General features: G+C 41.1%; 1 protein-coding gene across 4 annotated transcripts in view; it reads left to right on the top strand.

The window, feature by feature from the left end:
• mapre2 (microtubule-associated protein, RP/EB family, member 2) overlaps positions 1-25,874 on the top strand; it is a 121,254-nt gene that overhangs the window by 53,331 nt on the left and 42,049 nt on the right. For all 4 annotated transcript variants that reach the window (XM_060824362.1, XM_060824363.1, XM_060824360.1 and 1 more), the window contains exon 2: positions 24,194-24,321. In XM_060824362.1, the coding sequence (XP_060680345.1) occupies positions 24,201-24,321 (121 nt within the window). In that variant the 5' untranslated portion in view covers positions 24,194-24,200. The remainder of the gene's footprint in view (positions 1-24,193; positions 24,322-25,874) is intronic.

Genomic DNA, 25,874 nt, shown 5'->3' with positions numbered 1-25,874 from the left:
TTGGTGAACGCGGACTTTAGCAAAGCCTTTGATCAGGTTCCACATGGTAGGCTACTGGAGAAAATGTGGAAGCATGGGATTGAAGGTGATTTAGCAGTTTGGATTAGAAACTGGCTTTCTGTAAGGAGGCAATAAGTGGTGGTTGATGGAAAATATTCAGCCTGGAGTCCGTTTACTAGTCGTGCCACAAGGATCTGTTTTGGGATCATTGCTGTTTGTCATTTTTATAAACGATTTGGACATGGGCATAAGTGAATGGACAGTACGAAAGAATGTTATAGATTGCGGGAAGAATTGGATATACTGCAGAACTATGTTGAAAGTGGCAAATGGAGTTCAGTGCTGACAATTGTGAGGTGATTCACTTTGGGGAAGAAAAACAGGAAGGCAGAATGCTGGGTCAATGGAAAGATTCTTAGTGTAGATGTGCAGAGGGAACTCTGTGTCCATGTACATAGATCCCTGAAAGTTGCCACCCAGATTGATAATGCTGTTAAGAAGGCATACAGTGTGAGGTTTTATTAGTAGAGAGATTGCGTTCCGGAGCCGTGATGTCATGTGGCAAGTGTACAAAATGCTAGTGTGGCCTCACTTGGGGTATTATGTGTAGTTCTGGGCTCCCATTTCAGGATGGATGTGGAAGAATTGGAAAAGTTGCAGAGGAGATTTACCAGGATGTTGCCTGGTCTGAAGTGAAGGTCTTCTGAGGAAAGGCTGAGAGACTTGGATCTGTTCTCATTGGAGAGAAGAAGGCTAAGAGGGGATTTAATAGAGACATAGAAAATGATCAGAGGATTAGATAGGGTGGACAGTGAGAGTCTTTTTTTCCTAGCATGGTAACATCTGCTTGTACAAGGGGGCAAACCTGCAAATTGAGGGGTGATAGATATAAGACAGATGTAAGAGGCAGGTTTTTCACTTAGTGGTAAGGACATGGAATGCCCTGCCTGTCAATGTAGGGGCATTTAAACAGTCCTTGGATGATTTTGGATGTAGGTTTGCTCACTGAGCTGAAAGGTTCATTTCCAGACTTTCATTACCTTACTAGGTAACATCTTCAGTGTTAAAAACATCTTCAGTGGACTTTATGCAAAGCAATGCTGAAACTTCCGGCTTTCTATTTATATGTTTGGGTTTCTTTGGGTTGGTGATGTTTTTTCCTGTGGTGAAGTCACTTCCTGTTCCTTTCCTCAAAACTCGCAAAGTCTTGGGTAAGCACATGGATGATGATGGTGGGACAGTTAGAGTGATGGGCATAGATTAGTTCACAGGTCAGCGCAACATAAAAGGGCTGACTCTGTGCTGTATTGTTCTATGTTCTATGTCTGACTTTCATCGTAAACACACATTGTCAGACATTTGACTTCTGAATAGAAAACCTTCTGGCTGTGTATTAGGCCTGAGACCTAATGTTTTGCATGCATTGCAGACTTGAAAGACTTGAATTTTTATTTGATGCATTTAGAGTCCTAAGAGTCAGAGATGTACAGCTAGGAGATAGATCCTTTGGTCCAAACTGTTCATGCTGACCAGATATCCTGAATTAATGTAGTCCCATTTGTCAGCACTTGGTCCATATCCCTCCAAAATCTTCCTATTCATATACTCATCCAGATGCCTTTTAAATATTGCAATTTTACCTGCCTCTACCACTTCCTCTGGCAGCTCAGTCCATATACACACCCTCCTCTGCATGAAAATGTTGCCTCTTATTGCCCTTGTAAATCTCTCTCCCCTTCCCCCTCCTCACTGTCAACCTATGCCCCCTGGTTCTGGACTCTTCTCCCTGCCTCCTTTCTCTCTTTCCCCCCCCCCCCCCCCCCCCCCACCCCCATTATCATTAATCTTTGGAAAATGCTTTGAATTGTACTAGAGCTTAAATAATGATAACTATTTGTAATTATCCGAATACAATGCCTCAATGAAATTGTTTGCTTATCTATTTATAAAAATGGTAGAGTATTTGAATAACAGTTCTGTTATGCAAATTTTTAACCAAATAACTTGTATTCAAATATTTCCTTTACTGAATATTCCCAAAGAATTGCACAACCAGTATGTTTACAGATGAATGGTATTAGATTAGATTAAATTAGATTTAGTGTGGAAACAGGCCCTTCGACCCAACAAGTCCACACCGACCCGCCGAAGCGCAACCCACCCATACCCCTACATTTACCCCTTACCTAACACTATGGGCAATTTAGCATGGCCAGTTCACCTGACCCGCACATCTTTGGACTGTGGGAGGAAACCCACGCAGACACGGGGAGAATGTGCAAACTCCACACAGTCAGTCGCCTGAGTCGGGAATGTTAATTTATAAAAAAAAGCGATGGATTATGAAATTATACCAAATCTTTTTATAGAAAGCTGTTCTTTCCAAAATTGCAAAGTTGACATTGCTGGTTAATTATATCATACATTTAGCCAAAATCATATCTTATTCCATTGAATATAATGGAAATCGCTGCAAGTTATAGTTTTATCCATGTTGCTGCATAGGAGTATTACCTGTTTGAGACGGTAGCTTTTACAGTGCATCTTGAGTATTCTTCTTGTGTTGTATTTTGATTTATCCTTCCACCAAAAACAAATATTCACCCAAATTTTCCAAGTTATATTTGATAACTATAATAACTTCTTGGAAGGTAAATCTTTTCTCAAAACAAGTAGATCAGATTTGAAAATATTTGTTCACAATTATTTTCGAGAGAAACAACAATGGTTCCTAAATAATAGTCATTGGTGTATAGGTGACCACCAGTTTGAAAGAGATCGCATTAAATAACACATTATGAAATGCAGCTTCCTTACTGCTGCTGTGTGTGGAGTGTAAGCACTCTGGTTTGACACAATTTATCGCTCCTGATGGCAATGAATTTTGCTGTGCTTCGTTTACTGAAAATTGTTCAGTCCCTTTAATGGAGTGATCTACCTTCATGTGCATGTTTGGTTGTAAGTGTCCTTACATCTTGCAAAGGAGGAAAAAAAAATCACAACTGACCCAGGCACTGTTTTTGATATCCACAAGAGAACATTTATAGCAAAATCATTAGATATAAATAGGGAACTTAAATCTTTGGAAGAGAATCAACGGTTTCTGAAGATAATTATATAATATTCCTTTACAACCTAAAGGAGGCCATCAATATTGGGCAGACTTTATTTGACTATATTCTGCAAATATGGCTCTGTTGTTCAGATCTACTACAGTCAGAGATTTTTACATTGAAAGAGGCTGTTCAGCCCATCATGTCTGTGCCAATAATCAAACATCCATCAATCTAATCCTTTTTTCAACATTTGGCCTACATCTTTAGATGCTATGGCTTTTCAAGCGTTATCTAAAGAATTCTTAAAGTTTCTTCTTCTACTACTAGTTAGAACAGGGAGTTCCAGATACACTCAGCCCTCTGAATAGATTGGTAAAATAAATCCTCCAGTCTCCCTTGATCTCCTGCTCTTTTACCTTAAAATTCTGTCCCCATTGTTTTTAACCAGGTCAATAATGACTGCAGATGCTGGAAACCAGATTCTGGAGTAGAGTGCTGCTGGAAAAGCACAGCAGTTACCCGTCTATTTAGGGAGTGTTTCTCTCCATCCATCCCATCCATCTGTGTTTCTTGGAACTTTATCCATCTCAATCAGATCTCTCTCATTCTCCTCTGCCAGAAGGAAAATATCCCCAGACTATGTAGTCTCTCTGTAGTTCAGTCTCTCTACTCCAGGCGACATGCTGGTGAATCTCTCATGCTGTCCTAGATTTCTGATTGTCTGGTGATCAAACTTGCACACAGTTCTCCAGCTGTGGCCTGACTAATATGGTATAGGAGAAAGTAAGCATCAGAGGTGCAGGAGAATCTATGTTTTTGGCATAGGCCCTTCATCAGGAATATGGCAAAGGCAAAAATGTGAAATTTTGAGGTTCCAATTGAATGAGGCAAAATTTTATTAAGTAGAAGAGCAGGTCTGAGGGTCTAAATGATCGCCTCTTCCTAACTCCTATGTTTATATCTGTTCCACGTGGGTCTGGCTTCAAATGTAATTGTAATGGGAACTTGCATTACCATTACTTGCATTTGTTAAAAATGAGTATTTTTAATGAGTGAAAATGCTGAGTACTTAACCTCCTATTCAGTTAAGTTGCGTCTTGGCTGACATTTATGTTTCACATAAGACTTCTGTCATTCTATTTCTTTTTGTCATCTGTGTTTATTCAGTGTTGAGTGTGGGAATTATCCTTGTAAATACTTCTCATACCTTCCCTGATATCTTTGTACCATTTTAAGTAGTGCGATCAACTCAATTGTGCTCAGTTCTTGCTTTTTGTTTAATTCTTCCTCCCAAAATGGACAATTTCTTATTTTCTCCATTGCATCCCATTTGTCAACCTTTGTCCACTGGTATAACCTAATCTCTGTTCTTTTATAGTTGTCTTATGTCCTGTTCCTAACTTACTTGGTGTTATCAGTAAATTTGACAAATCTCTTCAAGCCATTGAGACAAATTATGAAAAGTTAGGGCCCCAGTACTGGTCCTGTAGCACAGCAGTCTTTACATCTGGATAACGAGAAAAATAATTTAGTTGTTCAAACCAAAGTTTTATGTCAATCTGGCATAACTTGCTGTTTTTTAAAATATTTGTATTTCTGGTGGAATGCTTGCTTTTCTTTTCTTGTGATTCTTTCTAACCTGCAGTTAATTTGTTCCCCAGATCCTGTTGTAACTCTTTTATTTAAAGCCAGATAATCCAACAGAATGGTGCCTCAATTCGTCACAACAAAATGTATGATGTCTGTAGTTAAATTTGTTTGATAATTTCCTTCCTATTTGACAAATGTAGCAGTATTCCTTTTCTGTTTGCTATCCTTTTCCAATTTTTGAAATTGTGCTTCAGGTTTTTTTTCAAAGAACATTGTGACAACCCGTGTTTCCAGCAGCAGTTGTCTCTTGCGTAGTGCTATTTCTTCTGATCTTCATCTGAGTCCACAATGTGTTTCCCTATTAAGAACTTTTAAAATGTTCGTACTTATCTCTTGCATCATCCACATCCATTCTTTAACTTAAATTAATTCAAGAAGGTTTGTTAAGCAGCCGCAACCACCAGTTTTCAAAACTGGGTGCACAATCTATTCTATTATTTCCAGTTTCTTTATGCTTTTCTGATGCTTTTTTGAGTAAAGATACAGTAGTCTTTCCTATCAATGACATGGAGCTAAATTATTCATAATAATTTAAGTCCAATTGGTCTTGTTGAATCTTCCTCTTTTAAAAATTAGCTGTACACAGGACAGGAACGTAGATGACTGACCTCCATCATTTACAATCATCTTCATTTGTGCTAGGTGTAACTCCAGTCAAGCGTTTTTGTTTCCCCCTCCTTGATTTCCATTGCAGGAGCTCCTGCTGGTGGGACATACCCAGAGACAGTGATGGAATTGTCTGGGACATTGTCTGTAAATTGTGATTCCATGAGTGACTATATCAGACTTGCTTAACTAGTCAGTGAGACAGCTGTACTAATATTCATGCAAACAATGTTACAGGTTGGGAATTCTTTTCCTGACAATCACAGGGCAAACCGTTTTTCAGATTTTTAAAAAAAAGTTACTGATTTTTGAGTCAGCTATCATCAGTATGGGTCCTTTGGGGTAGTGGGGATGGGGAAGTACTTAACTTAACCTGAATGGACCTAAAAAAAAGCTGTTTTCCAAAGGGCCTGAAAGCCTGCTCCAGTTTGCCCATTGGGGTCAAAAAGAATTTTGCTTTTTCGCCTGTTTGAATCTGTTCAGGTAAAGCAAAGCTTTTTTCCAAAGGGACAGAACCCAGCATGTCTCCGGGTCTGTTTGTGAAAAGACTTCCCAGTTTGTAGTTGCCACAGTTCTATCAGACCATGGGGTTGCTTCCTCCTTGAGAAAAACATATGGCTGGTGATAGTTTCACCTGAGGATCACAATACATCAGGGGAGAGGAGAGGAGAGGAGAGGTTGAGAAGGACTGCCCTTCATAGTAGTTTCAGCCTGTGCAGGAATTGAACCTATGTTGTTGTCATCACCTACAAACTAGCCATCTACACAACTGAACTACCACCCTCAAGGACTGCAGGGTCAACAGGGCTGAATTTACCATATTTTAAAAAATCATTTAATGGGATGCGGGCATTGCTGGCTGACCAGCATTTGTTGCCATTGCAGTTGGTGGTTAACTGTGTCTTTGAACTGCTGCTGTCCATCTGCTGTGGTTGACACACAATGACATTAGGGAGGGAATTCCAGGATTTTGACTGTGAAGAAATGGCGATATATTTCCAAGTCAGGATGGTAGGTGGCTTGGAGAGGAACTTTAAGGTAATGGTGTTTCCATATATCTGCTGCCCTTGTCCTTCTAGATGGGAGAGATCGTGGGTTTGGAACGTGCTGCCTGAAGATCTTTGGTGAATTTCTACATTGCACCTTGTAGATAGGAGGGAGTAAATGCTTGTGGATGTAGGTCCAATCAAGCAGGCTACTCTTTATCCTGGATGATGTCAAGCTGCTTGCGTTGTTGGAGCTGCACACATTGAGGCAAGTGGGGAGCATTCCATCACACCCCTGGCTTTGGGGAGTCAGGTGGTGTGTTACTCACAGTATGTCTAGCCTGCTCTTATAACCGCTGTGTATGTGATGACTTTCTGGTTAATGATAACCCCCAGGATGTTGGCAGTGGGGTTTCAGTGATTGTAACTGAAAATGTGTGCTGGTTAAAGCACAGCAGGTTAGGCAGCATCCAAGGAACAGGAAATTCGACGTTTTGGGCCAGAGCCCTTCTTCAGGAATTCAGTGATTGTAATACCATTGAATTTCAAGGGGTGGTGGTTCGATTGTGTCTCTTATTAGTGATGAACATAGCCTATCATCTATGTGGTACACATGTTATTGCTGTTTGTCAACCCATGCCTGGATATAGTCCAGATCTTGTTGCATTTGGACATGGACTGCTTCAGTGTCTGAGTATGTGAGAACATTGTGCAGTCATCAGTGAATGTCCCCACCTTATGATGGAGGAAAAGTCATTGAAGCAGCTGAAGACGATTGGACCTACGACACAACCTGATGAACACTTGCACAGATGTCCTGGGTCTAAGAGGACTGACCTCCAACAAACACAGCCATCTTCCTATGTATCAAATATGACTCCTGTCATTGGAGAATTTGCCCCCAATACCCATTTATTCCAGTTTTGCTAAGGCTCTTTGCCACACTCTGTCAAATGCAGCTTTGATGTCGAGGGCTGTCACACTCGCCTCAACTCTGGAATTTAGCTCTTTTGTCCATATTTAGACCAAGGCTGTAATGAGGTCAGGAGCTGAATGGCCCTGGCAGAACCCAAACTGGACATCACTGGACAGGTTATTGCTGAGCAGGTGCTGCTTGATAGCATTGTTGATGACACCCTCCATCACCTTACTGATGATGGAGAGTAGACTGAGTAGTAATTGGCCACATTATCTAATGGTTATGTGAGCATTGTCATAAAAGTCCATGTGGTTCTCTAATACCCTTTAGGGCTGGGAATCTGCATGTATATGATTCTAGACCTACAGCAATGTGGCTGACTCTAAAATGCACTGTGAAATGCCTTTGGTAGTACTAACCTGATACATAGTCTAATGAAAGAAAAGAAACTGGATGGACCATTTGACATTGAGAGAAATGATTCTGGTTCAGGCAGCTCTGTCAACTCGATGAAGTCCAATATCTTGTGCTAAAATTGGGAGAACGGTCCCACAGACTAGTCAAACAACAACAGCCTGATGTACTCGTTCTTAAAAATCTTTGCGTTAATGATCTAGGCGCCACCAGCAAGGCTTGCAGCACAGTAATGTCAGTTGGAAGGAAATTACCCTGGGCATTTTCAACATTGGACCACATAATGTCTTATGGCATGAGCTGAAAGGAGGATCCGTAGATCTGCTGGTCACCACCAATCTCCTGCTCCTGTTGCTAAAATAATAATACTCCATGTTGAACATCATTTGGAGGTGACAAAGGCACAGAATATACTCCAAGCTGGGGCCCTCGATGTCAATCCTCAAGAATGGCTCGGTAGCAAATTACTGACCTCATTGGTTAGTCCTAAGGAGTCTAGCTGCTGTACTGCACCAGCAGTAGTGGGGAGCTAACTAATAAGGGGGAAATTTGTATGTGATCTTGCCAGGGTACCTATCACCAGATGCATCTGTCCAGGTAATCAGGAGGAGTGACTACCAGCACGGTTACTGTGGCGTTGAAGGCTTGTTTTTATATTTGAGCCCTAATTGTGTTGTCGGGCACTGTCAATGTGTGGGTATTCCATGCCCTGGAAATTACAACCTTATATACTCCTTTCACAAGATTTACTCTTGAAATTAATTTGTGTAATGATATTATCTTACTATCAGGTTGATACAGGATCTCTTCTACTTGAGTTCTGAACATTTTCCATGGTCAACTTTTATAATGATCCCCATCTGGGATTTGAGCCCAGAACTTCTGGCTGAGAGATGGGACCTTGTGATCCTTTTGGGTTGAGTTAAATTGTGCTGGCATTTAAAATGTCAAGTTTTCTCAGTATAGGAATCAGGAGGGTGAAATCAAATCTGTGTTTCACACCTGACTTTAGCCTGCTATTTTGAACCTTAGCTGTGCCCCTTAATTGGGTTCCATTTGTCACTTAGCAGCCCAGTTTTGCATCCTGTCAATGTCCTGTTGCAAACAACAGCCCTCCATACTATATACAACTCCACCAACCATTATTATCGGTAAGCTTACTGATGCACCCTTCTACTTCCTCATTCAAGTCATTTATAAAAATCTCAAAGAGCTGAGGTCCCAGAACAATCTCTGCAGAACACTACTGGTCATCGAGCTCCAGGCTGAATAGTTTACAACAACTACCACCCTCTGCCTTCTATGGGCCTGCCAGTTTTATATCCAGACAGCCAAATTTCTTTGTATCCCAAATCTCCTTAGTTTCTGAATGAGCCTGCCATGGAGAACTTTTATCAAATGCCTTGTGCAAATCCATATATGCCATAACGACTGCTCTACCTTCATCGATGTGCTTGGTTACATCCTCAAAGAATTCATGAAGGCTTGTGAGGCATGACCTGCCTCTCTCAAAGCATTGCTGACTATCCGTAATCAAACTATGCTTTTTCAAATAATTATAAATCCCGTCCATCAGAATCCTCTCCAATAATTTGCCCACCACCAACTGACTAACTGGCATAAGACTAACTGGCCTGTAATTTCCAGGGTTATCCCTATTCCCTTTCTTGAGTAAGGGAATAACATGTACCACTCTCCAAATATTCGGCACTACTCCAGTGGACAGTGAGGATGCAAAGATTATCACCAAAGGTGCAGCAATCTCTTCCCTCCCTCCCCTGTAGTAACCTTGGGTATATCTAGTCTGTCCTAGGGGACTTACCTATCCTCATGTTTTTCAAAATTTCCAACACACAGTCCTCATTAACATCAATATCAGCCTGTTTCATGCTGTCCTCACAAACGACAAGGTCCCTCTCACTAATGAACACTGAAGCAAAATATTCATTAAGGACCTCCCCTACCACCTCCAACTCCAGGCACAAGTTCTCTCCATTATCCTTGATCAGCCTTATCCTCTCAGGCCATCCTCTTGTTCCTCATCTAAGTATAGATCACCTTGGGTTTTCCAAAATCCTATCCGCCAAGCTTTTCCATGCCCCCTTATCGCTCTCCTAAGTCCATTCTTCAGTTCCTTCCTGGCTATCTTGTAACCCTCTAAAGCCCAGTCTGATCCTTGCTTCCTCGACCTTAAATAAGCTTCCTCTTTCCTCTTGACTAAATGTTCCACATTTCTTTCACCCTGCCATTCCTTCCTTGCCTCAATGGGACAAACCTATCCAGCACTATCAGCAAGTGCTTCCTAAACAACCTCCACATTTCCCAGTGAATATCTGGTCTCAATTTGTGCTCCACAGTTCCTAACTAATAGCATTGTCATTACCCCATTCCCAATTAAATACTTTACTTTCCCAAACTGTCTGGTCCTATCCCTTGAGTAAAGTAAAGGTTAGGGAGCTGTGATCACTATTACCAGAAAGCGCTCACACTGAGAGATCTGACATCTGGCTTGGTTCATTGCCAAGCACCAAATCCAATATGGCCTTCCCTCAGTTTGGCCTATGTACATATTGAATCAGGAATCATTCCTGGACACACCTGACAAAATCTGCTCCATCCAAATAATATTTGTGCTAAGGAGGTTCCAATCAGTATTCGGGAAGTTAGTCACCAATGATGGCAATCATGTTACTTCTGCACCTTTCCAAAATCTGCCTCTCAATCTGCTGCTCCATGTCTCTGTTGCTATTGAGGTGGATGTCTGTAGAAAACTCCCAAAAAGTTGACTGCTCCTTTCCGGTTTCTGACTTCATCCAAAATGACTCAGTTGACAAACCCTCCTCTCTATGAGCTCCCTTTCTGCAGCTGTGATACAATACCTGGTTAGCAATGCCACTCTCCCACCTCTTTTACTTCCCTCCCTATTCCTTAGGAAATATTAAAACCCCAGAGCATCTAACAACCAGTCCTGTTTCAGTGATTCCAAGTCTCTGTAATGGCCACAACATTGTAGCTCCTCGTACCGATCCATGCTCTTAGCTTAAATCTAAGCTTATACACATACTTCAGCCTATCCCACTGACTGTGTTACTTTTCCCTATCAGCTATCTGTCCGTCCTCACTGACTGCACGCTGTATCTGGCTGTTCACCAGCTACCCCGTCCTCTGTCTAATAGCATTGTAATCTCTGGAGGAATCTGTCCAGTTTTTTTTTTGTCATTTAAGTGCAGACAGCCTATCAATTTTAAGCCCTTTTCTAGTGATTGAAATTTCTTCATCTTTCACTGCTAGGGTAGCATCTACCTCCTTGTTCAAGGTAGATGCAGATATCCTTATAATGCCTCAGGTATACATTTTGTCGGGCAACATTTAATAGGCATTGCCAAATTATTATGTTACCCTGATCAGTGGAAAAGGGCAAGGAACAATGTGAAGTTAGAAAATCATCCAAGAGAAAACAAACTTCAGTGGGTATCCAAGAATGACAGGCAAAGCAGTAACTTGATAGTGGTCTGTCCTTGTGGGTCAGTTCTCGCACCATTCACAAATTAAAAAGGTAAGGTAAACAAATCCAGAGACTCCTGGGTGATGAAAGCGACAAGATTAAGTTGGAGTCAATGTGGGAGGTGTTGAAGTGAACTAGGCTGGTGAATAATACAACTGCAAAATAGGTTGTATGCAGAAAGTTGAGGGGACAGTGAGCAACTAGATGTGAAAAACTAAATAAGAAAAGTAAAGAAAGTAAGGAATGAAATTGGCGACTAACATAAAAGGGTAGGTCTTCTATTGGTGTGTAATGAACCTCGTTACAAATATGGACAAAAGAACCTCCAAGAGGTGAGTTGACAATGACAACTCTTCACATCAAGTCAGCATTCAACTGAACCTGGTTTCAAGAATCCCTAATAAAACTGATCCCAATGAGAATCATTGGGGTAGCTTTATGTTGGTTACAGTGGTACCTGGTACAAAGAAGTTGGTTGTGCTTGTTAGAGGTCAACTATTTCACTCCCTGGATATCACAGCAGAAGCACTTCAGAATTCTTTGTTCAAATTAATTTTCAGGTGCTTCATCAAATTATTTCCTTCATCGTAAGGTCAGAAGTCACGAACTTTCTGCACTGTTCAGTACATTTGTGATGCCGCAGATACTGATTCAGACAATGTTTGTGTGCAGCAAAAACTGACAAGTTTAGGTTTCAACTGATAAGTGGCAGAAAACATTCATGATACACTAGTGTCACATAATGACCAATGCCAGCAAGAGAAAATTGTATCATCTTCCCATAGCGTTCATTGGCATAACCATCGCTGAATTTCCTGATGTCAACATCTTGGAGATTATTATTGATCGGAAATTGATTTGGGCTAGCCATATAAATTGTATGTCAACAGAAGGTTTGAATTTTGAGGTGATTTAATTCCCAAGCAGTGTCCATCATTCATAAGACCCAAGTCAGAAGTGTGATGAATGCTTTCCACTTGTCTAGATAAACTCAGCTCCAAAACTCAATACTATCAAGGACAAAGCACCCAGCTTGATTTGCACCAATCTACCATCTTCATTATTTACTCCTTCCACCTTTTGAATCATGGTGGTTGCAGTGTGTAGTCCCTGCACAATGCACCCAATCAATTCACTATGGCTTGCTTGACAGCATCTAACAAGCCTGTGACTTTTCTTTGGACAAAAGCAAGGGCAGAAGACAAGTGGGTGCACCACTGTCCTACAAGTTCCCTTCCAAGCACCACTATCCCGAAGTGGAACTGCGTCAAAATTATGAACTTCTTTCCTTTAAAGCGCTGTGGGTATACCTACATCAGCTGCAGTGGTTCAAGATGATAACTCACCACCACTCTGTTATGGGCATTTATGTTCATCCAGCTAATGACTCCCACATCTTATGAAAGAGTTTTTAAAGAAGTTTTGTTTTTGAATAGTAAGACTTAAAAACAGGCTCAATTAATAATTAGAAAGAAACTTGCACGGGGAGGCAGAGGGCATAGCTTTCATAGTGAATGAATACTTTGCATCAGCTTTTGTAAAGGAAGAAGTTGCTAAGAGTAATTCAAACTCTTGAAGCTTTTAAACTTGATCAGGAGAGACATTGACAAGCTATTTCAACTTTAAAAAGAACCAGGATGAAATTCATTCAAGAACAGTGAGGAAAGTGAGTGTGGAATTATGAAGGCGATAGTCATATTTTCAAATCTCAGATGGTACCAAAGAATTTGAAGAATTGCAGGAGTTGCATCCTTGCTTATAAAAGAATAATGTCTCGTAACTAGGCAGTCCTTGTTGTTCGTGAACCTTCAAAAAATGATCATTTTCCTCAACTGTGACTAAATTAGGGTTAATTTCCTCAGAACATATTATGTTTAACCATCTTGCAGGAGTTGATTTCAGTTAGCAGAGAACTGATAATGATATAATGTGGTACATGAATTTACAAAAAGCATTTGATGAAATACTGAAAAACAAACTTGGGAGCAAAGTTCAAACTTGTGGATTAAATAGGACAGCAGAAACATGGATGCAAAATTGATGGGCAAGGAGCACAGCAGAATAGTTAATGGATAATATGCAGAGTGTAGCAAGATTCATAGTTGATTTTCCCAGAATTCGGGCACAATTTCAAAATATGTGGATGATCTGAAACTTGGAATTACTCGTAGCAATGTAGATCTTCAAAAGGACATTAAAAAATTTGTGAAATGACAGGCAACCAAGTGCCAGATGAATTTAATGCAGACCAGTGTGAGGTGATTTCATTTTCAGAAGACTGCAGAGGAAATGTAAAATATAGGCTGTATTTCTAACTGCAGCTGAGGAGCAGAGAGATCAGTGTTTTGTCATTAAAGGTGGCAGAACAAATTGAGAATGTGGTTAATAAAACATACAACTTCCTTGGCTTTATAAACAAGGACAGGGTGGACAAAAACAGGGAAGTTGTGTTAAATCTGTAGAGATCACTGTTTGGAGTATTGTGCCCAGTTCTAGAAATCCTCCTTGCACAAAGATGTGAAGGCATTTGAGAGTACCGAAAAGATTCACGAGATTAGTTCCTGGGATGAAGAGCTACAATTATGTAGTTAAATTGGTGAAATTGGTACAATTTTCCTTCGTATCATTGAAAAGATTGAGAGGAAGAATTTGAAAGAGGAGTTCAAAATCATGACTGCTCTGGACACAGTAGATCAGAGCAAATGTGAAAGAGTACTGGATTTATGTAACTGGTAAAAGAAGCATTGGAAACGTGGGGAAAAATATTTTCGCACAGCCAGAACTTGAGATCTGTAATGCACTGCTCAAATGTGGTGAATGCAGGTTCAGTAGAGGCCTTGAAGAGGGATTTGGAGTATTATTTGAAAGGGAGGAACAATGCAGAACTCATGAGGGAAGGCAACATTAGGTAATTTGCTCATTTAGATGGTAGTGCAGATAAAACTTGCTGAATGGTCTCCTATGCTGTAACTTTTCCATGGTTCTATTTATAGATGTAACCAGCAATTCATGAGAAAACTTCATTAATTACAGTGTTGTTTGGTTAGAAAGATGCCGCAATAACTTACAATATGAAAAGTGAATTGTTACACGGGGAGATTACGAAGAGTTGTAGAGATCTACCGCACAGAAACAGACTGTCGGTCCAAGTTGTCCATCCTAACCAGACATTCTAAATTAATCAAGTCTCATTTGCGCATTTGGCTCATATCCCTCAAAACCATTCCTATTCATATTCCCATCCATATGTCTTTTAATTGTTGTAATTGTACCAGCCTCCACCACTGCCACTGTGGCTCATCCATACACGTACCACCATCTGTGTCCTTTAGGTTCCTTTTAAATTTTTTTCCCTCTCACCTTAAACCTATGACCTTTAGTTTTGCTGTCTCTTACTCTGAGGAAAAGACATTGACTATTCACCCTATTCATGACCCTCATGATTTTATAAACTTCTAGATCGTCATCCTTCAGCCTCAACAGCACTTGAGGGAAAATAGCCCCAGTCTATTCAGCGTCTCCCTACGGCTCAAACCCTCCAAACCTGTCAGCATCCTTGTAAATTTTTCCTGAAACCTTTTCAAGTTACACCACATCCTGCCTACAGCAAGGAAACAAAATTTAAATGCTGTATTCCAAAAGTAACCTAAGCAATATCCTATACAGCTGCAACATGACCTCCTAACTCCGCTATTCAATGCACTGACCAATTCTGGCAAGTGTACCCAAAGCTGCCTTCACCACCCTGTCTACCCGAAATTCCTCTTTCAAGGAACTACTATGAACCTGCATTCCATGGTGTCTTTATTCAGCAGTACTTCGCAGGACCTTAGCCTTAAGTGTAAACGTCCTGCCCTGATTTGCCCTACCAAAAGGCAGTACCTCACATTTATCTAAATTAAACTCCATCTGCCACTCCTCGGACAATTTACGCATCTAATCAAGGTCCTGTTGTACACTTAGGTAACCTCATTCCTGATGAAGGGCTTTTACATTGATTTTCCTGCTCCTCAGATGCTGCCTGACCTGCTGTGCTTTTCCAGCACCACACTGTGGACACTAATCGCCAGCACCTGCAGTCCTCATTTTTGCCTAACCTTGGCTGCCACTACACTACCAATTTTGGTGTCATCTGCAAACTTACTAACTATACCTTTTATGATCACGTGCAAATCATCTTACATAAATGACCATGAGCAGTAGATCCAATACTGATCCTTGTGGCACACCGTTGATCACAGGCCTCCAGTCCGAAAAGCTATCCTATTGTTGTCTGGTTTCCCTATCTCCGTATCAGTCGAAGCAAGCACTCCGAGACACAGTATGACTTTACTTCCTTCGTTTTTATTCTGGGCCCTGGAGGGGGAGAGAGAATGTGCACATGGGCAATCAGAGCTATGAGTTCTGTCTTCTCTCAAACAGCAGATTCTTACAAGGAGCGGCATCCAAATAAGGCCACATCTAAATTGATTAGGTGACTTACAATCAGGAAGCATCAAGAGTGAAGATTAAGCCATTTGGCAATATACAATGGATGTTCCTAACCTTGGCATTACATAATGGATTTTTTTCACCTTGTTAACCCACTACCCTTGCACCCAGCACCTCATTGTTTGCTGCAAGTTCTTATCTGGTCAAAGTCATACAAGCTGAGTCTTTGTTACACAACCCAAAGCTTAACTCTTTCCCTACCTGCTCATACCTTTATACACTTTCTCATTGTATTTCCTACCTTCAAGGAGAAAGTGAGGACTGCAGATGCTGGAGATCAGAGCTGAAAATGTGTTGCTGGAAAGGCGCAGCAGGTCAGGCAGCATCCAAGGAGCAGGAGAATCGATGTTTCGGGCATGAGCCCTTCTTCAGGTTTCCTACCTTCAAGCCAACTTTGTACCTAAATGGCTAATTCTCCCTGTATTCCATCTGATCTAACCTTGCTAACTTGTTTACCATGTGGAACTTAGTCTATATGGACTTCAGTAAGGTGTTCGACAACGTCCACTAATCTGCCTTTGTCACTTCAAAAAAAAAACCGGAAATCAAGTTAGTAAGGTATGATTACTATCCCTAATCAGCCCTTGACTTTCCAAATGTAAACCCTGTACAGAGGAACCTCGATTATCTGGATATCAATTATCCGAATTTCTGATCATCAAAAGAAGATCTCAGGATCCCAATAGAAACGTTACATCAAAGAGATGTTTGCAACACTGATCACGTCATTTATTTACAGTGATTAAAAATGAAATCTGCTTACTGAAATGCTGCCGAGAACAGTCCTGGCCATTGATGGACCCTCGGCACTGTCTCCAAATGAGTGACCGCCGCCCTCCCTCTCGCCACGTTCCTTGGAGTTCTACACAGCGGTGTACCCTAAACCGACCTTCCCCAGATAATCTCTCCAACATTGTCCTGTACAGGGCAAAGGTGGAACTTGTCAAAAAGTTGTAGTCAAAACTTGTGTGCACGCAGGCGGGCAGGTTTGGATGGGGTTGGGGGTGGGTTTGGACAGGTTGGGGCAGGGTTGATCAGGGTTGAGGGGGGTGCGGGGGCTTGCTAGCTGTGTGCACTGCCTAGTCTCCTGAACAGTAAGTGGACTTACTCTGTCAATCCAATTGAACTGATTGGTGGGGAGGCCTCAGCAATGCTGCAGCTCCCTTGCACACGAGTGTGTGTCTGCTCAGAAACAAACTCTGAGACAGAAAGAGACCAAGCAAGGCAGGCAGAGCGGGAAAAAAGGAAACTTTAGAAAACTCCAAGCTCCAGAGGAGAGGCATTGAATCAATTAATCGCACAATCAGTTATTCTAATGAAATAGTACCCTCCCATCTCGTTCAGATAATTGAGGTTCCTCTGTAATCCCCTCCAACAACTTATCCACCACTTACGTCTGGCTCACTGGTGTATGGTTCCTGGCTTTTTCTTAGCACCTTTTAGATAGTGTCACCACACTAGCCAACTTTCAGTCTTCTGTCACCTTGCCCGTGACTATTGAAGATACAAATATCTCATCAAGGGGCCTGGCAATCACTTTCCCAGTTTCCCACTAGATTTTCAGGTGCACCTGCTCTGGTCCGATGGATTTATTCACCTGCATGCATTTAGATGTCTAGCACCACCACCTCTAACATAGACACTTCAAATTTTCTAGCTTCCATATCCTTGTCTACAGTGATGCACAATACTTATTTAGTATTTTACCCATCTCTTATAGTTCTACACATTGACAGCTTTGCTGATATTTTAAGGTGCTCTATTTTCTCTCCCTAGTTAGTCTTTTGTCCTTGATGTATTTGTGGAGTCTCTTTAGATTCTCCTTGACCCTATCTGCCAAAGATATTTCATGTCTTGTTTTTGCTCTCCCGATTTCCTCTTGAATATAAAATTTTAAGTTTGTTACTTTTGAACAATGCACAGTTTTTTTTGTCTCTCTTGTAACTGAGTTTTTTTCCTTTTGTTTAGTTCTATCTAACACTGATAGGAAAAATTCAATTCGCTATGAAGAGTCTCACCCAATTGGTGTTTTTGTACATCCCATTTATCGTTTTTGGACTTAATTTGTCTGATGTAGCAAGCAATCAACTTACCCCAATGCTCCACATATTGAAAATGGGTGGAGGAAGAGACTGTCAGAATTCAGATTTTCTTTTCCTTGATAAAGAGTTTCAATTATTTTAATTATAGAGAAGGTTTGTTTCATAGTCAATAATTTTGAACCTTCACTGTGCCCCTTAATTGGGTTGACATTTTTAGCATCCGTTTTATCTAGTTGGTGAATTATAAGATGTTTGTAGACTTTTGGGCTGTACCCAAAAAGGGAACATTTAATCTTAATAAAAACTGATCATTTTTCATTAAGATATTTGAGGAAGAAATGCTCCGTTGTTAACTATTGGAGTAGACAAAACATTTTGCAGTGTTAAGCTATCTTCTCTGTCTTAATTTATTTTGGTTTTGATAACACCTTTAGTCGTTAGACACTAACTACTCATGGCACCTTTGGTGAGCTTAATTAAATCCCTGTATTTTATTGAAATGATCATTAAAACCTGTACACCATATTCCAAAACTATCAGTCTGTGGCACTAAAATTTCTTGTCACCTCTGAAGTGCAAGCTGAAATGTAGAAAGCTATAACAAAGCATGTCAAGTAGCTATTGCTTTAACTTGAAGCTTCCTTGATGCTTGCTTCATATTCATCTCCTATGGTTTCAAGTACCATTTAAATGAAATTATTTTTCATGATGTAGCAAAAAGCCTGAATTTAGATTCTATTTGTGCTGCAATCAAAATATGTTGTCAAATGTGTGGTTTATTTCCACCAATGTGGTAATTTCCTGGAGATAAAATTTATCAGTGATGTCAACCAAAAATAAAATGGTTCGCAAAAATCCCATATGTAGGTACTAAAAATGACAAGGGATTTTTGATTTTCGAGGTGATTTAAGCTCCATATTCAGCACAAACATAAATAAAACAGGAATAGTAACCCCAGTATTTATGGGGTGGCAGGAGTTGTTTCAGATTAAAAACCAGAAGTAAGGTTTCCTGATCTCCTGGCTGGATCTGGTTAGGTCAAATGGGAAGGCGTGTTAACGTAGAAAAGTGAGGCCTTTTTAATAGCTTTTCTGATCATTCTTCCCTGCTGAGTATAGATTGAGCACTATTTTTACAAATCAGAAGTGTAAAATTGATGGTGGGCTTCAAATTTTAATTTCTTAATTCAATATTGGGAGTTAATATTACTTAATTCCAAGGTTGTTTTTATTCATTCATAGAACATGGTGGGCTCTGGATGACCAGCACTAATGTTCCAATCCGTAGTTACCCTTGAGAAGGTGGTAGTGAGCTGCTTTCTCGAACTGCTGCAGTCCATGGGTTTACCCACAATACATTAGAGAGGGAAATCCCCAGGATTTTGATCCAGTGACAATGAAGAAATGGCAGTATATTTGCAGGTCAGGATGGTACATGGCTTGGAGGGGAACTTGCAGGTTCCAATGTATCTGCTGTCTTTGTTCTTGCAGATGGAAGTGGTCATAGGTTTGGAAGGTGCTGTCTAAGCAGCCATGTTGCATTTCTGCAGTATGTACTGCTGCTACTGAGTCCCAGTGGTGGATGCTTGTAGATGTAGCACCAACAGGCAGCTGCTTTGTCGTGGATGGTGTTAAACGTCTTGCCTAATCCGGGATGCACTCATTCAGGCAAGTGGGGACTATTCTATTTCAGTCATAACTTATACTTTGTACATGATTGACAGGCTTCGGGGAGTCAGGAGGTGAGTTATTCACTGCAGTGATCCTAACCTCTGACTGCTTTTGTAGCCACTGTTTGTGGTGAGTCTTGTTGAGTTTCTGATTAATGGTAACCTTCAGGATGCAAATAGTGAATTTTACTGATAGTAACACCACTGAATGTGAAGGGGTAATAGTTAGTTTGTCTCTTTTTGGCGATGATCAATGCCTGGCATCTGTGTGGCACATGCTACCTGCTTGTCAACCCAAGCCTGGATATTGTCCAGCTCTTGTTCCATGTTGGTGTGCACTGCTTCTTCAGCGGAGGAGCTGCGAATGGTGCTGAACACTGTGAAGTCATCAGCAAACACCCCCACCTCTGACCTTCCAGAGGGAAGGTTATTGAAGCATCTAAAGATTGAGCCTAGTACACTACTCTGGATTCCTGCCATGATGTCCTAGAGTGAGATGACTAACCTCCAACAACCACAACCATCTTCCTACATGCCAGGTGTGACTCCAACCAGCAGACAGCTTCCCCCATAATAACTATTGATTCCAATTTTGCTAGGCCTCTTTGCCACATTCAAACTTGATGTCAAGGGCTGTCCTTTCACCTCCAGTCTAAGATTCAGCTTTTTTGACCATATTGAAGGCAATATTGAAGTCAAGAATTGAGTCGCCCTGGCAGAACTCAGACAGGGTGTCAGTGAACAGGTTATTGCTGAGCAAGTACTGCTTGATAGCACTTTCCATCACTTTACTGATGATTGAGTGTGAACTTTTGGAGGGCTGGTTGGCAATTTTTCATATTAGGTAGATGCCAGTGTTGTAATTTTACTGGAAGAGTTTTAGTTCTGGAGCACAAATCTTCAATACTGATGCTGGAATGTTGTCAGGACCCATAGCCTTTGCAGTATCCAATGCCTCCAACCTTTTCTTGATAGCATGTTTAATAAATTGATTTGGTCAAAGAATGTTATCTGGTATCTATGACGATGGATACCACTGGAGATAGCTGAGATGGATCATCCATTTGGCACAATGATGAAATTTTAAAAAATCTTACTGGGCAGCAGACTCACTGAGTAACAGGCCCAGAGACAGAATAGAGACCTGCCAGTGCCATGCCACCCCCCCCCCCCCCCCCCCCCCCCCCCCACACACACACACACACACACACACACACACACACACACACACACACACACACACACACATTGCATCTGAGTGATACAACACAGAGTGGCTGTGGAGTTGGGTTAACTGTTTGCACATTAAACAACCTTGTTAATGAGAAAAATTTCATGGAAAAAGCCTTTGGATTTTGGAGCTTTTTGGAATTCAGATAGAGGGTTGTCTACCTGTACCAACTGCTGCTCCTGGCATGAGCTCCTGCACTCCATTGAACCAGGGTTGATACTGAAGTGGGAGATGGCACCAGGCAGGGTGACGCTATGCACATGGACATGTAAGATGGCTGGTGTGTCATCAGTTGGCCACTTGACACACAAGATGGCTGCCGGACCACAATATGGAGAGAGACAACAGAGCAAATATAGACACTCCCTGGGACCACCAGAATGCCAGTACAATGCACTCACAACCTAGTTAATTAGTTTAAGATTGGTGGGGGAGAGCATACATATGAGTAATGTACACAGCCCGCTGAAGTGTCTGGGTGCAGCCAACACCTTTTGATAGAAATGCATACAGCTTGGTACAGACTCAATACAAAGTGCTAATAGCCAGGCCTGCAATAATTGTCTTTCTCAGGAAGAGCGATCAGCAATGGACTTCTGCACAGACATTGAAACTAACAACAACCGTGCTGAAATTAACAATAGGCCGCGCTGGAACTAACAATGACTGGATCAAACCTATCAATGATTCTGCAATGATTTGCCATAAACAAATCATGGTACAAAGACAATAATCTCATCACTGATATCTTGTATCACAAGATGTGTAAAAGTATCTTGACATGTGCTGCGAGTAGGGGGAAAAATCACAGCTGACCAGTGTACTGTTGGTGTCTTTCTCTCTTCAGAGCTCCAATACTTCCTTGTACAATAAACTCTGTCTTTGAACCCTGACCCTAAGTTTTCCCCGTAATAATACCCTAGTTTGATAGTAATGATTGTGAGAGGAGAATTGCCAGACTATGAGATTGCAGATAGTGTTGGCCTCCAATTCTGCTGCTGTTGATAACTCACAGGGCCTTGATGGATGTCCAGTCTTGAATTGCTGAATCTGTTCAAAGTCTGTCCCATTTAGCATCATAGTTCCATACAACGCGATGGAAGATATTCTCAAGGTGAAGGTTGGACTTTGTCATTGATCATTTTTACTGATACTGTCGCGGGCAGCTGCATCTGCAGATTGATAAGTATGAGGTCAAGTATGTTTCCCCTCTTGTGGAGTCCCTCACCACCTGCTGCAAATTGAATCTAGCAGCCTGGTCTAGGACCTGACTACCTCAATCAGTAGTGCTACTACTGAGCTGAAAATGTGTTGCTGGAAAAGCGCCGCATGTCAGGCAGCATCCAAGGAGCAGGAGAATCGACGTTTTAGGCATGAGCCCTTCTTCAGGAATGAGGAAAGTGTGTCCAGCAGGCGAAGATAAAAGGTAGGGAGGAGGGACTTGGGGGAGGGGAGTTGGAAATGCGATAGGTGGAAGGAGGTTAAGGTGAGGGTGATCGGCCGGAGAGGTCAGGAAGAAGATTGCAGGTTAGGAAGGTGGTGCTAAGTTCGAGGGTTGGGACTGAGACAAGGTGGGGGAAGGGGAAATGAAGAAACTGGAGAAATCTGAGTTCATCCCTTGGTTCATCCCTTGTCGTTGCATCAGGTGTGATACGTGGTAATCTGCAGGAGGCTTCCTTGCCCATGTTTAACCTGAAGCTGTGATACTTCATGGGGTACAGAGTCAATGCTGAGGACTCCCAGGTCAACTCCCTCCTGACTCTATACCACTGTGCCACCATCTCTGCTGGGTCTGTCCTATTGGTGGGACAGGACATATCCAGGAATAATGAATGGTTTCTGGGACATCATTCGTGTGGTATGATTCTGAGAGTATGACTGTCAAGCTGTTGCTTGATTTGTCTGCAAGACAGTTCTCCCATATTCTTTTCCCTAGGATCGGAGAGTTCAAAACTAGGTTTAGGGTGAGAGGGGAAAGATGTAAAAGGAACCTAAGGGCCAACTTTTTCACACAGGATGGTAAGTAATGAAATGAGCTACCAGAGGAAGTGGTGGAGGCTGATACAATTGCAACATTTAAAAGGCATTTCGATGGGTGTATGAATAGGGAGGGTTTGGAGGGATATGAGCCGGGTGCTGGCAGGTGGGACTAAATTGGGTTGGGATATCTGGTCGGCATGGACTAGTTGGACCGAAGGGTTTGTTTCCGTGCTGTACATCTTGTCTCAGTCAGTAAGTGGGACTTTGCAGGGTCATTTTGCATATTTCATTTCTTTGAGGCTTTGTAGTAATTACGGCACTTGAGTGGTTTGTTCAACCATTTCAAAGGGCAGTTGAAAGTCACCCATGTTGCTGTAGGTCCGGAGCAGATTGCCTGAGCTTCAGTAATCCTGTACTCCTGTTCGAAATGTTTTCTAATAACCTGCTCAAGGGCTTATGACACACGCCTCTGGAGCATGTGGGTCATGAACCCAGACCTCCTGTCTCAGAGGTGTGGATGTCACCACTGCAATATAATACCGCCCCTTGTATTCCCGTTCTATGCTTAACAGTGCAAACCCAAGAATCCTTACTTCCATTAGGAGAGGCAATGGCCAAGAGATATTTTGCGAGACTATTAATCCAGAAACTCAGCTAATGCTCTGGTGACCCAGGTTTGAACCCCACCATGGCAGATGGTGGAACTTGAACTCAATAAAAATTTCTGGAATTAAAAATCCACTGATCACTATCTAATCATTGTCAATGGTCAGAAAAACCCATCTGGCTCAATAAAATGCTCATTTGGTATCTCCACCTCCTGCTGTTCCACACATTGGTGGCCTTTACCAATCTTTAAGGGGCCCTATTTCTCTCTGGAGTTATTCTTATCTCCTGAATGTAACCTGACCTATTTCGGTCTGGTTTGCCTGCTTGAAGATCCTCACTTTCTTCTCTATAGGGAAGATCTGATTTGTATCGCCTTCACCAGTCAGTATGTAAAGCACCTACCAGCAAAGGAATTGCTTAGTGTTTAATTTCTTCAAAACTAAAAATTCTAACTGAATAAAAAGTAGTTGTTAATGAAATTACAAGATATAGGAATGAACTTAGATCACAAATAATTTAACAAATCTGATTACGCTATGCATTTTGGGCAAAAGAATTCTTGTCTGTGAAAATAAATCAGTTATGATGTGAAAATAAATATCTTGAATGTCACTTAATTTTCATTGACATGAAATGAAGAAATGGGAATAATAATACTTAAGTGTAATCTTTGAAATTTGAATACATAAATTGGCAAATTAACCTTTCACAATAATGATTTCCCATTGGAATGAAAATTAGAACATATTACCTTTTTAGAAAATGTAATACAATACACTTGATGGACTTCCATCTTTAAACTGGATGAATACTGTTTTCTTAACCACTTTCAATGCAGTATCTCATTGTCATCTATCATTTGTGATACAGGAAGATTTTGATTTTGTAATTGTTTAATGTGAATCTGTATCCCAGTTGAGTGAATGCCATCAAATTGGGAAGCTAAGAGTTGAATAAGTTAAATATGTATTGAATGTAGATTATGACTGAACATATTTAATCTACTATGTTTGTTTTATGAAATTCTTTTTCAGCTGGGGAATGGCTGTTAATGTGTATTCAACGTCCGTAACTAGTGAGAACATGAGTAGACATGACATCATGGCCTGGATTAATGACACAGTATGTTTAAATTACACAAAAATTGAACAGCTTTGCTCAGGTAAGAATGAAATCTATTTAAAAATCCCAAGCTTAAATATGTTTTAAGAAATGGTGGCGATAAACTCAACATTACAAGGTTGTTAAGTGTGGTCTCTGACAATTATTTTATAGTGGGTGAAGCACACATTCATAAGGTAAAATGCTGATCCATTACTCTTTGTTTAGGAACTATTTAATGTTGATCTGGAATATTTAAGGAAGAATATTAATCCCATGAACATTTGTTATAAATTTTACTACTCACTCTTGTTTTAGTTATATTGCATATTAAATCTTGGTGCACAATGGAGATTGTTAAATCTAAAGCTTGACAGTATTAAGCAAGAACTTTCAAAAGTTGATTGGGAACAGATATTCTTGGTTAAAAAGCATGGCTGGAAAATAGGAAGCCTTCAAAAGCCTTTATGTACCTGTTAGGGTGAAGGACAAGACTGTTAGGTGTAGGGAATGCTAGATGACTAGAGAAATTGAGATTTCTTCAAGAAGAAGGAAGTCTATGTCAGGAATAGATAGCAGGGATCAAGTGAACCCCTAGTATAAATATAAAGGCAGTAGAAATATACTTGAGGGAAGTCAGGTGGGCAGAAAGATGACATGAGCTAGCTTTGACAAATGGGTTTAAGGAGAATCCAAAGCGATCCTACAAATACATTTAAGGACAAAGGAGTAACTAGGGAGAGAATAAGGCTCCTTAAAGATCAGCAAGACTGCCTATGTGTGCAACTGGATGAGATAGAGCTACTAAATGAGTATTTTACATGAGTGCTTATTATGGAGAAGGATATGGAAGCTTGAGATTATGGTGAAACAATTAGTGACACCTTGAAAGATGTCCATATTATATAGGTGATGTTAGGCTTCTTTAAAATGCAAAAAGGTAAATAAATCTCTGGGACTTGATCAGGTGTACCCTAAACTCTGAGAACTTAGGGAAGTGATTGCTGAGCCTCTTGCTGTATCATTGATAGCCGCAGGTGAGGTGCCAAAAAACTGAAAGTTGACTAATGGTGCCATATTTAAGAAAGATGGGAAGGAAAAGCCAGGGAACAATTGACCGGTGAGCCTGACCTCTGTGTTGAGCAAGTTGTTGGAGGGGTTCCTGAGGGACAGGATTTACATGTATTTGAAAAGGTAAGGACTGATTAAGGATAGTCAACATGGCTTTGTGCGTGAGAAATCGTCCCTGACTAACTTAGAGCTATACAACATGGAAACAGACGCTACGGTCTAACTCATCCGTGCTGACCAGATATCCCAAATTAACCTAGTCCTGGTTGCCAGCATTTGACCCATATCCCTCTCAACCCTTCCTATTCATATACCCATCCAAATGCCTTCTAAATGTTGTCACTGTACCAGCCTCCACCACTTCCTCTGGCAGTTCATTCCATACATGCACCAACCTCTGTATGGACAAGTTGCCCCTTAGGTCCCTTTTAATTCTTTCCCTTCACACCCGAAACCTGTGCCCTCCTGTTTTGGACTCTGCTACCCTGGGGAAAAGATCCTGGCGATTCACCCTATCCATGTCCCTCACTATTTTATAAACCT

The sequence above is a fragment of the Hemiscyllium ocellatum genome, chromosome 4 (genome assembly GCF_020745735.1).
Source record: "Hemiscyllium ocellatum isolate sHemOce1 chromosome 4, sHemOce1.pat.X.cur, whole genome shotgun sequence".
In the NCBI taxonomy this organism is placed as follows: Eukaryota; Metazoa; Chordata; class Chondrichthyes; order Orectolobiformes; family Hemiscylliidae; genus Hemiscyllium; species Hemiscyllium ocellatum.
The sequence above is the reverse complement of the archived record's forward strand: the minus strand, read 5'-3'. Positions and strand labels throughout refer to the sequence as shown.